Source organism: Phasianus colchicus, chromosome 2 (assembly GCF_987193195.1).
Source record: "Phasianus colchicus chromosome 2, bPhaCol1.hap1.1, whole genome shotgun sequence".
NCBI lineage: Eukaryota > Metazoa > Chordata > Aves > Galliformes > Phasianidae > Phasianus > Phasianus colchicus.
Genome location: NC_143437.1, coordinates 55,007,989 through 55,024,109, shown reverse-complemented (window position 1 = coordinate 55,024,109; position 16,121 = coordinate 55,007,989). Strand labels below are relative to the sequence as shown.

General features: G+C 39.2%; 1 protein-coding gene across 1 annotated transcript; it reads right to left on the bottom strand.

Moving 5' to 3' along the window:
* Positions 1–1,154: 1,154 nt before the first annotated feature.
* MTFR2 (mitochondrial fission regulator 2) lies at positions 1,155–11,710 on the bottom strand. Its single transcript, XM_031610964.2, has 8 exons — positions 11,499–11,710; positions 11,204–11,329; positions 10,739–10,843; positions 10,392–10,516; positions 6,410–6,627; positions 4,973–5,273; positions 2,485–2,671; positions 1,155–1,528 (listed from the first exon to the last, which is right to left on the bottom strand). Exons 1-8 carry the CDS (start codon positions 11,559–11,561, stop codon positions 1,430–1,432), a joined length of 1,224 nt encoding a protein of 407 aa, XP_031466824.2. The 5' UTR covers positions 11,562–11,710; the 3' UTR covers positions 1,155–1,429.
* Positions 11,711–16,121: the final 4,411 nt, after the last annotated feature.

Genomic DNA, 16,121 nt, shown 5'->3' with positions numbered 1-16,121 from the left:
TTGCTCCCTACTTTATCAGAGCAGCAGACAAAAGACAACTAGAACTTTGATAGCAGAGGTAAAGTTTACTAAGCAGAGGGTCAAGCTGCTTGTTCTGTGTGGATTTCATAGCAATTTATGTAGAGAATGTAGTAAATACATATTTTAGAAGCAAACAGAAAGGGAATGTCTGTCTGTTATGGACTGTGAAAGGAGTGAGACAATGTGATGAAGTTCAACAACTAGTAACAATCAGGAAAAAACACCTTGAAAACATTATTTAAGAAACAAATAGTTCCATAAGCTCCAATTTTAGTCAAAATATAACTTTTGAAATTCAAACCGAAGTATGGAATTTGAAAAGCAAATTCTAACAACTCAGCAGATCAGACTGGGCAGTAACAGGGAATCCAAATGCCACTATATTCTGTGCAGGTGGGTAGGAAAATAGAAGATGCACAAGGACATAAAATGGATACAGTTCAATTGATATAAAGTTTGTCTAATAATCCAGATACATAAAACCAGAAGATTAAGCAAAGGCAGCTATTTCAAACAGTAGATCACAAATTTGTAAATAAGGAACTCCCAGTATTCTGGCAAGAAAAGTGTAAGCACTCTTTAAAGAAATTTTAGATGATACAACCTAAGAAGTTGTCTAATATGGTCAGCTCTTAAGATACAAAACAGTCTGCAAGACAGAAATGTCACTACTACACACATATACGATACAAAGGAAATTTTATTGTATACACTCTGAACAAAGACTTCATACAGAGAAGCCAGTGATAGAAATAACACAGGGTTTATTTATACACACAAGTTAGACTACATGTTAGCAGATCCCTCTAAAAAAGTCTTTTTTTTTTTGTGAAGACAACTCCCTCATATTACAAGCACCTAACAGACAGCCTGCAGTGTACTTAGAGTAAGACAAAGCTTCACAAATAAAAGTTTCTCCACAGATGCAAAATAAATTGAAATATTATTTGCATATGAAATATGGAGTAGTATTAACAAACTGCAAAGAAAACCAGAGGAAACTATACTCAGTGTTAGCTACCATCAGCTGTATAGAGTCTGCTATATATAATACACTCCAATCAAAAGTTTACAGTTTCATTATTTACACTCAGGTGCAGAGACAGCACACACCACAGCTGCCACATCAATAATTACATTTCTTTCACATATTTATTTCCTTTATTTCCCAGGTTTAAGACACAATGTCCCACAATAACAAGATACTTTTTTTGGTTGTGTGCTTCTCATAAAGCAGATTCAGAAGTTCTGTTGCTGGGAAACTAAGAAGAGGCAATTTCACATACCTACAATCTGAACTTCAACAGCATAAGACAGAGACATTCTAGAACACATTACAGCAGTTTCAAAAAGCAGCACTGCCACTTACACACTGTACCAAGTTTCAGCAGAAGTCTCCCTCCATCAGTTAAATATGAGGTCTCACTTTCCACACTGATACTTGTTTAACTTTGTCAGCTCTTACAAGGCTAGAATTTGCATTTGTCTTCAGGCTGCAACGTCCAACCTAGGGAAAACAGGTGCAGCATTAAGTAGAATTATACCCAAGACAACCAAATGACAAGAAGTTTACAATAAAGACAGTTTAAAGATGTTTTGTACTCTTAACCTAGGAAGAATAAGATAGTAAACCTGTGAAATTACTTTAAGTAATTTATTCTTCAGAACACTCATGGGTAAACAATTAGAATAAGCATATTCATCATACTAATCTTGCAATTAAGCCTCTACTTCAACCAAAAGAGACAATGGTTGACACTGTGGAAGGAAGGGATGCCATTCAGAGGGACCTCAACGGGCTAGAGAGGTTGTGGATGCCCCATCCCTGGAGGTGTTCAAGGCCAGATTGGATGGGGCCCTGGGCAGCCTGGTCTAGTATACAATGGGGAGGTTGGTGGCCCTGCATGTGGCAGGGGGGTTGGAGATTCATGATCCTTGAGGTCCCTTCCAACCCTGGCCATTCTGTGATTCTGTGAACATGCTAGCACTCCAGTCCCTCTTCCAGGGCTTTATAAATTCAGCTGCTAGATCTGGAACAAAGATGATCCATAAATAAGCTCTTCCTGGATCTCACTTCTATCTTCCCATCTAGAATCAGGTATGCTAGCCATGCAATGCAGTGGTCTACAATATAAGCCTGGCTGTTTTGTTTAAACAAGTTTCTAGCTGTCTGTATTTTTTCACGTGCTCTGCAACAACATTCAGAATCTTTATTCAGAATAAAGATGCACGTTTGTAGAAATGATGCTACCACAAGAGAAATGCTAAATCTTTCATTTTCATCTTTGAACACATAGCAAGTTTAGGCAGACCTCTTGTAAAATTAGTTACATTAATTAATAGGCTTACTAAATACAGTTTCTACACACGAATAACAACTAATTACTATCAAGCAAATGTCCATGCCTCAATAAGCCACATGCTACATTTCTCAAGATACGAAAAACTTATATAAAAACATACCAGTGGGATTTCTGGACTAGAAAATGGGGAGCTATCGAAAGATTTGTTTTCTTTGTCCAGTGAATCATCTTCATCTTCATACTTATGTGCAAATTTCTGTTTTAGTGCATGAGTTAGTAGAGCAACTGGATCCCAATCTGAGCTTCTCCTTTTTTTCGGTTTAGACACAGGTGTACCTCCAGGTGACCTATAAAGAAAAATGTGTTATTGCCTGCCCATAATTATGTGCTTAGCTATCTAAAATCTCAAGACACGACTTTTATATACTCCCTGTCCTATCCCAGGTCACACAGATAATGCTGCTTATTTTCAGCAATTCACCAAATAGGACTACTAACAGTACACTTAAGTACTTGTCAGCGAGACTGTTAGATCAAAAATGCTGTTCCTTAAAGAAAAGTGGCAATAAATCAATCAAGTGGTAAGGTAATGGATTAAAAGAAAAAAATAAAAGTATGGTTTTTATAACAGGTTACATTTCATAGCTACTTTTAAGCATATTAGTGGGAAATGCTCACTATGCTGAAAAAAGTTATGAAATATTTTGATATAAACTTCAGTAAGAAGTATAGAGAAAAAAGAGAGAACTTGCACAATTTCTCAGAGCAATCATATTTAAAGAAAAACATCACCTCATTTAAGTTAATATGCATCCAGATGAAAATAAAGTCCCATTTATAAACCACACTTGAACTCACTTCATACATTACTCACCATTCCCACCAGGGAGGTGGTGGAGTCACTGACCCAGGAGGAGCTCAGGAAACATTTAGATGTTGTACTGAGTGACATGGTTTAGTGAGAAATATTGGTGACAGGTGGATGGTTGGACTGGATAATCTTAGAGGTTATTTCCAACCTTGGCAATTCTATGATTCTATGATTATCAAAGGAAATTTATCAAATTTGGCACAAAGGCTTCTAAGAGATTTTCCATCCAAGTGAGCACCTAAGCATCCAAATATGAAGTTTATAGTCAAAAATTAGAAAAGTTGTTCTCATCAAATCCAAAATTGAAAGACAGAAAAAAGACACCAGATGTAAAGAGCACCTAGCACCCCAGTGCCAACATAAATATGGAAATTAGTGACTGGTCCTATAAATTAAGTCATAAAAGGCCATGCTAACTACTGAGATATTTGAAACACATCTATAAGTACTCACACTTTTGCCTAGTAAAGCGCTATTTCCAGATAAATGAACTGTTCCTAAAGCACACTGACAGCAATGAGTTCAAAGTCTGACAGTTACAGACGATGTGATTTAAACATGATACCTGGAAGGACAGAGTTCACCCTTCATATACAGTCAAGCTGTTGGAGCACTTGCCCACTGTGTAAGGCGGTGCTCAGGTGGTAGAAGCAGGGATCCTCAAGCTGTGGAGAACAAAGGCCTACTCTTCCCATTAAACTGCTGTCAGACTGCTGCCTGACAGGCTGGACAACAACATAAGCCCAATCGTAGGAGGAAGGACTGCAGATACAAATTTATTGTACAGTTCTACCTTCAGAATTCAAGTAGGCACCTAAATCCAGGAGCACTTCAGATACACACCTATCAGTTCCTACTAAATATGCCCCTGTTCAACATGATGATCGTTCAAACTGTAATTTTAAACATTTCAGTTCTCACTTTCTTCTTTCACACCACATGAAATTATATAGAAGAAAACACACAAGGGCTGCCCTGAAAGTAATGCCTTCTATTTTATGAAACTGGTCCACAGTGGGGATTGCTGGCAGTATGGCAGTAGAGCTTGAACTTTACTGCCAATGTTCTCTTATTCATCAGATATTCAACTGTTCTTGCATACTTTTTTTTAAAACTCCAGAAGTTCAGAAAGGACATCTGACAACCTTTATCTTATCTAACAAAGCAGACCAACACTGACACAAAGACACGTTACAGGCTTTAGTAAAGAAATTTTGTAACTTGTCAACAGAGCTTAAAATCAAAATAGTGCACCATGAAAAGTATTATAACACAACTGCACTATTTAAATTCATGAAACATCTTCAATAAGACACAGAATGTATTTAACAGTTCAAAGGAAAGACCAGAATATTTTGGTTAAGTTAGTTCCCAGTGCTCCCCAAAAGATATGTCCTTTCACAGTGAACGTAAAAGTTTACTTTTGAAAGCACTTTCCAGAACCCTGTATGCAACTTTGTAAGTTATTTTAAAATAGACTCAGTCTTGAAACAAAAGACACACACACACCCAGAGAATCAAACAACATGAGACTTCTATACTAATGTAGGACTGTGTTTTAAAAGTTGTGATGTTCAGCATCTTTAAATTGATCTAAAAGCTGCACCATGAGTATCTTATGCTCCAATCCAAGAACTTAAACATTACAAACTTAAGCTTGTCAGTATTATCTGCTTGTTAAATTGATGTTTCATCTTGGTGTTCTCTGCTGCTGCTTTAACTGCTGTGATGATTGCACAGCCTTGGATAATTCAGGTATGCATTCAATTCAACCTACCTTTCAATAGCACGCAACTGAACTTTGTTTAGATCTTTCAAAACATCCATCATGCTAGGAATGTTCTTCATCCGCTGGGGATCAGCACTATCACCTGTAGTTGAAGCACTGTTTCTTGCAGCACGACGTTGTTTTATAAGTTCAATTGCTGAATTACTAGCATCAACACCAGATGGTGCAGCAGAAGGAAGTGGGGGAGGAGAAGGAATTGCAAAGTGATTGTGAGAGACAGACAATGGCGTAGAAGTCATGGTTGGCACTGGGTACGATCCATCTGGAATGCTGAATGTTCTAAAGGGTTCTGAATGCAGTCATAAAAGAAAAAGAGGGGTTTTATTTTTAACAGTCAGTACTATCTTAGCAATTAACAACGTTAACCTGAGTCATCCTAAACATTGCTTAAGTCCAGATAAGACGACCCACCCTCTTAAAGCATTTCCTTACACAACTCACGCATCATACCACAGAAGAAAATAAGTGACAAGAACAATTTTGGTTTTAAACACATAAATTAAGCATAAGTGAAATAATAGAACTAAGGTGGTTTGGGCTGCTCCAATTTTCTCCATTTACGTCTTTGATCTTTGCACTAGACAATTCAGGAACCCGAAGCAGAAAGCACCCTGCAGCTACATACAGTTCATTCTCAATGGCCTGAGGGTTACAATAAACCAAATGAAGCACCACTAAAGAAAACTACAAAACATATAAAACGGATTACAAAACTGTATGCACAACACTAAGGAGAAGTGTCAGCAGAACTAAGCTGAAGGATAAGCGGTCTCTGAACTCTTTAAGTTCACCTGGCACAGTACTCACTACACAAACATAAATCACAATCAGTCCCAATGCTTTAACAGCCACAGTGGAGTTAGTGTATAAGGCAAGCAGGATCTCAAATCATTTAAGGGAAAAATCGGAAGACTGAAGGTCATATTAGAAACTAACTATATTTGAAGCTCCAAAGGTGGTTGGACACCTACTTGAAGCACCTGTTTATCTTAAATCCTGAACCTGACTTCCTCAGAATGTTTTAACCATTATTTGATAACTTGTCAGAAGCTGTACACAACTCTGAAGTTAAAATTATTATTTTTTAAACAGTAACTGGTGTTTTATTACTACTGCTGTTACCAAGTTCCTTCACAAACATGAAAATGAATATAGACATCACATAGGATCAACTGCTTTTGAAATTGGCAAGTAAGCCATGAAAAGTTGAAGGGTGGAGAGGCTGGGGGAGAAAAATTTTTTTAAAGTAATAAACAAAGAAACCACAGCAGCAACACAACTACCACAAAACAAATACCACATTAATAAATGTTGTTGGTGTAAGTAACTTCAGGTAAAGAAATTAGAGATATTCTATATCAATCTCAGACGCATGGCAATCCACGAAGAAGACTCCTAAGGCAGAAAAAAAACAGAAAAGCTTACGTGATGGTATGCTTCCTAATGTCTGTGCTGCAACAATTGTGGCGATTTGAGTACGAAGAAAAGTTAGCTCATCTTCGAGTGCAGAAATTTTCTGGAGTGCTGCTTGATCAACAAGACTGTCTTTTCGTGTACTGGTTTTTGAAACACTTGGTATGGAATCTATAGATGGATGTAAGTTGTGATAAGCTGTACTTTTTTCTTTTCTCCATAATTCAGTCCTAGAAAGGAATAAAAGACAGTTTAAAAGGTTCAGCCAGCAGAAGAAATCTCAAGACTCCACATCTGTCCAAGCAAGTTATCACCGTTCTGCAAGACATAAAATTTGCAAACTATTTAAGAAAATGTTTAGCTGATCATAACTTAAAAAGTGTTTTAAATCTTCATCACTTAAAGAAAGTTACAAATCCTTGAAGAGTCATAATCAAAATAGATAGTTTACTTGGGGATAAATTATACAAGGCTGTAGTGCAGGACTGAGCTGCTACCATTCCATTTGACTGTGTTTCATGCAGGGAAATGGGAGAGACACCAATAGATACAGAAGGCAGGGAGAGTCAGCAATAATCTCTTCAAAATGACTTCACACATTTCAGTCATTTATCAAACTCTGCAAGACGAACACTGTAAGTGGCAAAGAACTTGTAATCTTTCAGAAAGTATAGTAGAGAATAATCATAAATTTTAATGCTTGCCAAATAAGAACCTTATCTTTTATAAGCTGTATATGTAACACAAATGCATTAGAGAATTGTGCTACAGCTCTTGTGTTTCAATTTTAAACATTATTTCAAGTCAGGGCCTGTACAAATAACTTTAAAATACAGAATGAGCGTAAATTCAAACTATCAGAATGAGACAATGAAATGAAGAAATTAAATTTACTTTATTCCAAATCCATTAAATATTCACGGAAACAAAACCAGACCATTCTCCTTACATCCGTCATCCTTTTACTTAAAGCAACACCTGCAACATTGTTTTCTGATTTGTGAAAATGTTGTTTTTCATACTAGGTCAGAAGGAAGAGATATGCATTACACCTGACCTTGAAAATAATCTCACAGAGCCAGGCGAGGAGGAGGAAGAACAGAAACAACAGAAAAATGAAGTGTGTTGGATCTGAGTTAGACGAGCTGAAGAGCAGCACAAGCAAGATAAAACAGGACACACAGTTCCTTTTCACAGTACTCTCACTCTTTTAGTATTTTGCAAGTACTTCAAAACAACTTTGGTAGTTCAACGGTAACAGATGAAGAACCCAAAGATGAAAAACAAATATATCACAACTTCTATAGTATAAAGTGTGTCATCTGAATTTATTAGCATCTTGAAATTTCAATACCAGCAAGCAGTAAACAAAGATAATAGAAAAACAGATGTCAGTATAAAGCTCAATTACACTCTACAATGTGGAGATGGATACAGAAGTATCCACATTTAAATTTTGCTTCTGACTCCTCCTCTGACTTTGAACAGATCCTATATAAGGAACAATAAGCCAACTTCCTATTTTTTTCTCCAGAGGGATAGAAAAGGGATGGGGGGGAAGACTTATATACCATCTGTTTGCAAATTTCAGAATAGTTCGTCATCTTATAGTACTTACATTTTACTAATGTACAAAATTTCCTTCAGCATGTTATTAAAGAACTGCATAGCTGATATTCAAGGTAAATTTTTAAAATAAAGAAACACAAAGATGATGGAGCTGTAGTTTGTGCTTGCAGGAAAAAAAAAAAATGCCAAAGACCAAAGCTCAACCAGAGTTAAAACTGTTCAGTGATGTCTCAGATAGCAAACAAAGACTTCTTGAAGTATGATAAAGGCAAGAGGAGGCCTAATGAAAATATTGGGCAGCTACTGGATGAAGCCAGTTATTTGACAAACAGAGATTATGATAAGGCTAAAATTAATGATAGACCTTGTGTTGCCCAGTCCAATGAGCTGGAAGACCATGACTGCAAATTTCCATTTGTCGACACGAAATTTTAAGGAACCAGTTATATCAGTCAAATGTTTCTAAGCCCATTGAGTTTGGTGGGATTCAGCCAAAAGCACTGAGGAAGTTAGGAGATGTTATAGCTGGGCCCCTCTACCAGTGATCTTGGGAATGTGGGGATGTCTCTGCTGACAGGCATCTAGACAACTATACCCCAATTCACAAGTAGGGTACAAAAGGCAACCTTGGAAAAGGCAAACAGACATCTAGTTTAACTTCAGTGCTTGCAGAAATTTTGGAGATTACCTCAGCACCACTGAAAGACACTTAAAAAGATAATGTAATAATCCGGCCCAGCAAACATAGGTCTGCAAAAGAAAAGTTCTCTCTCGCTAATTTGATATCTTCTAAAACAACATCACCTCCCTAAGTAGAAGAGGAGAAGGCAGTGGATTTAGTTTTTCTAGATCTCAGTGAGACTTTTGATATTGCTCCACAGTAGCATTCTGTACAAATCATCCAACAGTGAGATGAACAGGTACACAATACACTGGGTGAAGAACTGGCTGAACTATAGGCCTCAGAGCGTTGTAATCAATGGGAATATATCTAGCTGGCAGCCAGTCGCTCTTGCCATTCTCTGAGGCTCAATTTTGAGGTCAGCTCTATTCAATGTATTTTTCAGCCATCTGGATGCAGGAGTTTAATGCATCTTCAGTGAACTTCTTGATGATATTGAAGTAGGAGGTGCTGTTCACTTTCTTAAGGGATGAGAAGTATGGCTGAGGTATCTAGATAAACTGGAGAGCTGAACAATCATCAATAGCACAAAACTTAAAAAGAACAAATACCAGATTCTTTAGTTGGGATAGAGTAATGTCAAACAGAAATGTATATACTGGGAGAGCTGGCTGGAGAGCTGAAGAGCTGAAGAGCAGAAAGGGACCTGGGGTGCTGGTGACAGCAGGCTCAACACAAGCCAGTAGACAAGAGGGCAAACAACATTTTGGAATGTATTAAACACAGCACAACCAGCAAGTCAAAAGAGGTGATTCTCCCTCCATAGTTCAGTGGTAGAGTAGCCTCACCTGGAACACTGCTTGCAGCTCTGGGCTCCACAATTTAAAAAGGTATATTAAGGTCCTTGAAAGTATCCAGAGAAAGGCAACAAAGCTGAACAGAGGTCGTGAAGACACGTCTGGTGAGGAGAGGCTGAGGACATTGGGTTTGTTAAGACTGCAGAAAAGGAGGTTAGGGGTGACCTCATTGATCTTCACAACTTTACAAAGAGGGAAAGTTGAGAGAAAGGTCCAAATCTCTTCTCCCTGGTATCAAGTGATGGGACACATGGCAACAGCTAAAAAAAGCAATGTTGGAGGTTCAGACTAGACACTAGGAAAGTCCTCATTACTAAGAGAGTAGTTTTGCACTGGAAGAGGCTTCCTAGAGAGGCAGTTCATGCTCTATGCCTGTTCGTGTTTAGAGGGCATTTGGATAATGCTCTTAATGATATGCATTAACTTCTAGTCAGCCCTGAAGTAGTCTGACCATTGGAGTTGGTCATTTTTATAGATCCCTCTCAACTGAAACAATTCTACATTCTTCAGTCCATTAAAGTAACAAACTTCACACAAACAGCACTGTAGCAATCAGATTCAAAAGAGACATTTAAATATTTTTTCTGCATTTTCTCCTTTATAATGTTTATCAAAACATCTGTGAACTAAGATACGAATAAGAAATGTCTTATGCTTTGTTGCAACATGTTTCTCAAACTTCTGCCCCTACAAAATACTTCTTGAGTAAAAACATGAGTTAAAAACACCACTAATTTATCTGCTATGCCATTAGGAGGAAAGGCAGTATTGAGCACTAGAAATCTTTCAGATAAAAATATTCTACATGGGAAGAACTTCTAGATAAAAAGTTTGCAGGCTTGGTTTAACTGGAACCCTGAGAAAGCTTGGAGACAAGAAGACAAGGACAAAAGACAAACATTTATGCTATTACTCCTTTCTGTGCATATATTTTACTGCTACTTACCTAAATCTAGCAAACGCTTGTCCTTCCTCACGTGCTACCCATAGGACATCAGCAAGTGATGGAGCTACAGGAGTTGCAGCCACGCTTTGTTTATCGTGATCCAATGGACTCGGGTGGTGAACAAACTAAGACAAAAATATGCATAGAAAAACTGGACTTAGTGCACACTAAAAATTTTGCCTCACCAAAAAAAGTTTTAAATAGTGCTGTAAGCATATTGAGAAAGTGAGCTTAAGAGATGCAAAGTATCAGTTAAACTTACTAAAAAGATCAAGAAAGCTATCACTGCCTTTAGGAATTAGAAGACATAAGCAGTTGAAGCCTACGCAAAACCATAAATTGCTTACCTGAAAATAAGGTCTTGGGTAGGGCTCTAAGGAAAGAATTGTCCCAAGTCTACGAACAACACTTCGAGTAGATCCATATTCCTTTCTTTGGCAAACAGATATGACCTAAAAACGAGAATACCTTATAATAGAGGGACCAAAATTGAAGCCCCTTGTTTTTATATTAAAGGGTGCAACATTCTATGCGATTAAGGACAATGCAGTCAGGTTAACGTAACCTTCCCACACCCTTCTCAAGCTGAAGGCTCTAGAGGGTTTAGCAGCCCGCTTCCAAGACCACACGCAGACAGCCTGACCCAGCGCGTATCGGAAGCATGAAGGCCATTGGAGTGTAGCAGGTACACGGCATCACCAGCGGGATTCTGAGCAACTAAGTGAGAAACAGCACGTTTTTGAGCAACCAGACGCATCTGCGCGGCTCTCAGGAAAACCTCTCAGTAAAGCAGCAACACAGACGCGCCGTACCTTGGCCTGGTACCTCCGTAACGCCGCACACAGCTGCCGGACGCTCCCTCCCGACGGGACCGCTGAGGAGAGGCACGCTCCGACCGCACGGCCGCCGCCCAGCACGCGAGTTTCCAGGAAGGCGGCCTGTCGGCGAAGCACCGAACGCACACGGGAGAACCAGGGAACGGCCCGAGCTCCCAGGCAGCTCCGCACCAACAGCACGGACCCCCGGGACACGCAGCGGCGCCTCCCGCCCGCACGCGCCGTCCCCTCCTCCCGCGGGCAGCGCTCCCCCTCCCCGCCCAGCTCTCACCTGCTCGGGCGGCCAGCCCAGGTACTCCAGCAGGCGCCGCAGGAGGCGCAGCAGCAGCACCATGGCGGCACCGCGAGGCGGAGGTGTCCCCCGGCCGGCACCCCGCGTGCCTCGAGCCCCGGCCGGCGGCACCTATCAGCGAGCGGGGGCGGGACGGAAAGGAAGCCTCGCCAATAGAGAGACGGCACTGCTCAGCACGGCCAACGGAGCGCCGGGGGCGGGCCGCTCCCGCGGGGCGCGTCGGGAGGGGGCAGTTTGAATGCCGCCGGCACGGCGGTTGGTGCCTGACGTCGCTGCCGTCGTTTGCGACCCGAACGGGCACCGCGGCGGCTAAAGACGAACCGCCTCCACCGGCAGGAGCCCGTCCGGGGCGTACGGCTGGTGGGCAGCGAGCCACGTCTGGCTTAGCTTTGGGAGGATGGGGCCTGAAGGAAGGCTTTACATCCTCCGTGGGCGTCACACCTGTACGCAAAGCTTCCGGCTCGCTTTGCATCTCTAATCCCTGCTCCTGCAAGCAGCATCCAGCTCTCTTTTATAAGAGGACAATGTGAATGCTCGTCTTCTTGCGTGCTCAAGTGAAACAGGGAATAACAACTTTAAAAAGTCTCCATTAACGCCTTCCTATGGTGATATAAACAAAAGGTCACCTTACGTTGAACATTAATTTCAGGATAGTTAAGGTAAAGTTGCTTCGTCTTTGGCCACCATAAAGCAATGTAGTGGCTCCCCCAGGACCCAAAGGAAGCAAAAAGCACAAAAAGGACTTCTGTCCTCACTCTGGAAAGTCAAGCATTCAGCTCCTTAGGTAATTAAGCAATACTCCTCAAACTTTTAAGCTTCCATGAGAGGTCCTTTCAACTAAACAACAGTCTGCAAACACAGTAAGTAACTTGGTACAGCAAAGTGAGGTAAGGTATTTTATGAGAAAAGGAACATGGAGTGTGTGCAATAATAGTACACTATACTCATGAGCAAAACAAACTCCTTACGGCAGCAGGACTTGAGTGGGTGACAGCTGTTCAGCTGCTAACCGCTATTACAGAGCGTATACCACATCCGTACATCCCAGCTGCATCCTACTGGGAGAAACTAACGCACTCCAGTTGAGAAGAGCCTCCAGCACAGTAATATCTATGCCACACTGAAGTGTTCAATTAACTACTTTTGTCCATTAATTTTAACTGTGTTGAAAAAGTCTGCAGTTGTTTTCTCACTAGGCAGATGAAACAATGAGTCAAAGAAATAAACTATGTTTTAGGTCTGTATGCAGTTAATCTTTTGACTTGTTCAAAGAACTACAGCAAGGTAAATTTCAAGAAAGGACATATGATGTTATCACATCAACAGACAAAACTAGACTACTAAAAGTCAGTACAATATGCAAAGTTTTTTTTTTTAATCTCACTTACCAAGATTTGAGTAGTACTGTCTCATTACTTCAAACCAGATCTTGAGCAACATCAGAAGAACCATGGAAATTTTTCTCCAGCTGTGTAGTTATTGTCACATCTGTTCAGAATTCTGACTCTCAAAGAGCAGCTTGCACTGTTGTCAATAATACTAGTTTCAAAGTTGTCCAAAAGTTGAGATCAATTGCTAATTACAGGGCATCATCTTTATTCGTGTTTACAGATATGTCTCAGTTACAGCTCCTAAATGTAAACCTATCTTGCAACACTTGGGTGGAATGCAACTGCTATAGCCTTCTTGTGCAGTTACTATTGTGGCTATTATTCATAACTTGTAATGTGGATTGATCTTGAGACAAAATACAGAGGAAATAGGACTTGTAAGTCAGTATTTAGAAAACTGTACAACAGTATTTGCCTTCAGAAAATACATTCACCCACTGCTCCAACATCTTACCAAAGGAGGGAAAATGTCCACAGAGCTGGAAAAAGGCAGGTATCTCAAATATAACTGCACAACAGAGGTGATTTTAGTTTAACTGCATCATCATCAATAACTGCTTTGGAACTGCAAGTTTCAGCAGGGAAGTGGTACTTGCTAACTTGAATAATTTATTTCCATGCAATTCTAAAGAGCACAGATGTGACCTGCTTCATCTACTTACAAAAGGATTTTGTGAAAGGACAGCTTTAATAAATGAGGACTGATGTGGGGCTTACAAATTGGTGCTTTTGGAGGCAAATGAAAGCTAGAGTGAGAACTCTTCTGCATACTCACTAAGTGCAAACACAGCAAAGCTAACACAGGAAAGGTTTCACTGTTATGTAGGTGTTTGTTTTTACAGTTATGCTACTGACTGTTTCTGGAAAGTAAGAGGACGTGAAGCTTAATTTTAAACCGAGAAAATGAGCAAGTGCATATCGTCTAGACCAGCAACTAGCTGCTACAGTTTATTTTCCTATAAAAGTGAATGTTTGATTTCCTCTGAACTGTGTACCATGAAAAGATGAAGGAGATTCAGGAACTCTTGTATTGCTGGAGAGCAACAAGTTAGAATGAATTACTGAATTCAAAGTGTAATTGAACATCTGATACAGGAAGGAAGCTTGAACCCTCCTTCTCCTGACCAGGATCTGTCAATGACAGTCTTTAGCTTTCAGCAAGAGAAATATAGAATGCACTAAATACTTCCAATTCACTAGTCATACAACTACTTCAGCAGATCTGAGAACTTCAAACCACATTTTCCTTATTAATTCCAACACAACTGTGAAAATTCACTCTTCAATATATTGAAGGACTAGACAGTAAGGTAAATGCTTAATTTTATAATCAAGAAAAAGTCTGAGCCCAATTTAGTTTCTATTTCTTACATATCTTTGAAGGACTGAAACTTGCATCTTGGATTATATGAAATGAAGCACTCAAACCTACAGCTGTCACTGTCTCTTCTGTAATTAAGTAATTATGTTTATTAAAAAAACACACTCAAGTTAAGTGGAATTAAAAAAAAGGATTTTTATAACCTAACCTACAGATACGTCTAAAGGTAAGGCTACATAACAATCACATGCCATTATCAAAGCAATCCATACTACATTACCCTGCACATTCAATGAAGCAGAAGACTTAGGCAAGAACTACTTTAAAAAAAAAAAATACACAACAAGTCATCACAACAATCTAGCTTCAACTTGAGCTAGATGATGCAGACTAACTGTTCTGAGGTTATGACAGTAAAGTTTGGTCCTACTCCTTAGTTTCAGGATAGATGTAGTAGTCCCATTAAGGTAGGCTCTGACACTGTCAGTATACCAGTTTATTGTTCTGCTCCCTTTCTTGCTTCTAATTCAGTATACACAAATTACATGCAAGATTTACTTAGAAAAATAATCAGTTCACATTTCAAATTGTTATTAAAAGATGCACTGTACATACAAAAGCAGGTTTTGCAAAAAGGGTAGTCTGCCTAAACTTCTTTAAATGTAAGGCAGAAATTATCCTTTAGTACCTACCACTGAAGGGCAAATATTAATCCTATTTCCTTTCTACACAGATACTGGTACAGTGCAATCTGAAATCCATTTTTTTCAAATACAGTTAGAACGCTGTTTTTTTGCCTTCTATTATTTAGCATGGAGAGGTCAGATAGTTAACTACTAACAAAGCTAGTAGAAAAGTATATGTATTTAGGACAAATACATTTTCATTTTAACCAAAGCACTTTTTTTTTTTTTTAAATACTGTAGACTGACCCCTACAATTTAACTACAATACTGAAAGGGCACAACTATTTAGAAAAATCAGTGTAAAAGACTAACTCATTTCTCACACCCTCTGCTAACAGCTTTTATCAAGTTACAACTTCAGACTTATATACTGGATAAAGTGGAATACTAAGAGCATGTATTTCCAGGGCATGGTAGCAGAATACTTCATATAATCATTTAGTGCATTCCAAGTATTTTTACTGATTCAAATTTTAATGTAACTTGCTTTATGTATTTTCAGGGGAATGTGTTGGGTTGTGTGTGTTAATTTTCCCTTCAAGATCTCACCTAAAGCTGCTGATGTGATAGAAAACTTAAAGACTTACTCTTGCCAGATCACTTACCTGAAGAGGGGATTTTCCACATAAAAAAAAGTAAAGAGGCAATTTAACAAATTGAAACCAAGACTGATATAAATGCAGCATTGATACTGCCATCAATTTCTTAACTAACATGTGGAAGATTAAGTTACTGACTTAAAGCTGAAACTGTAATCTTCTTGGCCCTGAAAATGCCACCCCTAATAACAGACAGCACCTTTATCTTGCAGTGAGTTTAAACAACAGGTTTAAAAACCCTTAAACATAGTGCCATGTTACCCTTGACAAGAGAAGTGTCTTTTGATGACGGAAGACATCACAAGGTATCCATAATACATGACTAACCTGTTCTGGACACAAGTTACAGAATTAAGACAGCTGTAGATAGTTTTCTACCAACTGCAGAAATGGCAGAGAGCGTTCAGGTTTTCAGACCTGTTCAGAGTTCCTAGCACCAGTGGTTTGGAAACAGGTTTCTAAAATTCACATTCCAAAAGAGAAATAATCTTGAATCTCACTGAAGAATTCATATACATATGTATTCCTCAGGCTACTAGAGAACAGTGACAGCTACAATCTTTCAGTTTTTCTCTCTGTAGCTTGAGAAGAAGAAATGATAAATT

Bases quoted from the DNA above. Each gene is read 5' to 3' on its own strand.
- MTFR2 (XM_031610964.2), bottom strand. From the start codon at position 11,561: ATGGTGCTGCTGCTGCGCCTCCTGCGGCGCCTGCTGGAGTACCTGGGC. The intron at 6,628-10,391 runs GTAAGTAGCAGT...ATTCCTTTCTAG, and splicing joins CAAGCGTTTGCTAGATTTAG to GACTGAATTATGGAGAAAAG. The intron at 2,672-4,972 runs GTAGGTTGAATT...TTTTCTTTATAG, and splicing joins CAGTTGCGTGCTATTGAAAG to GTCACCTGGAGGTACACCTG.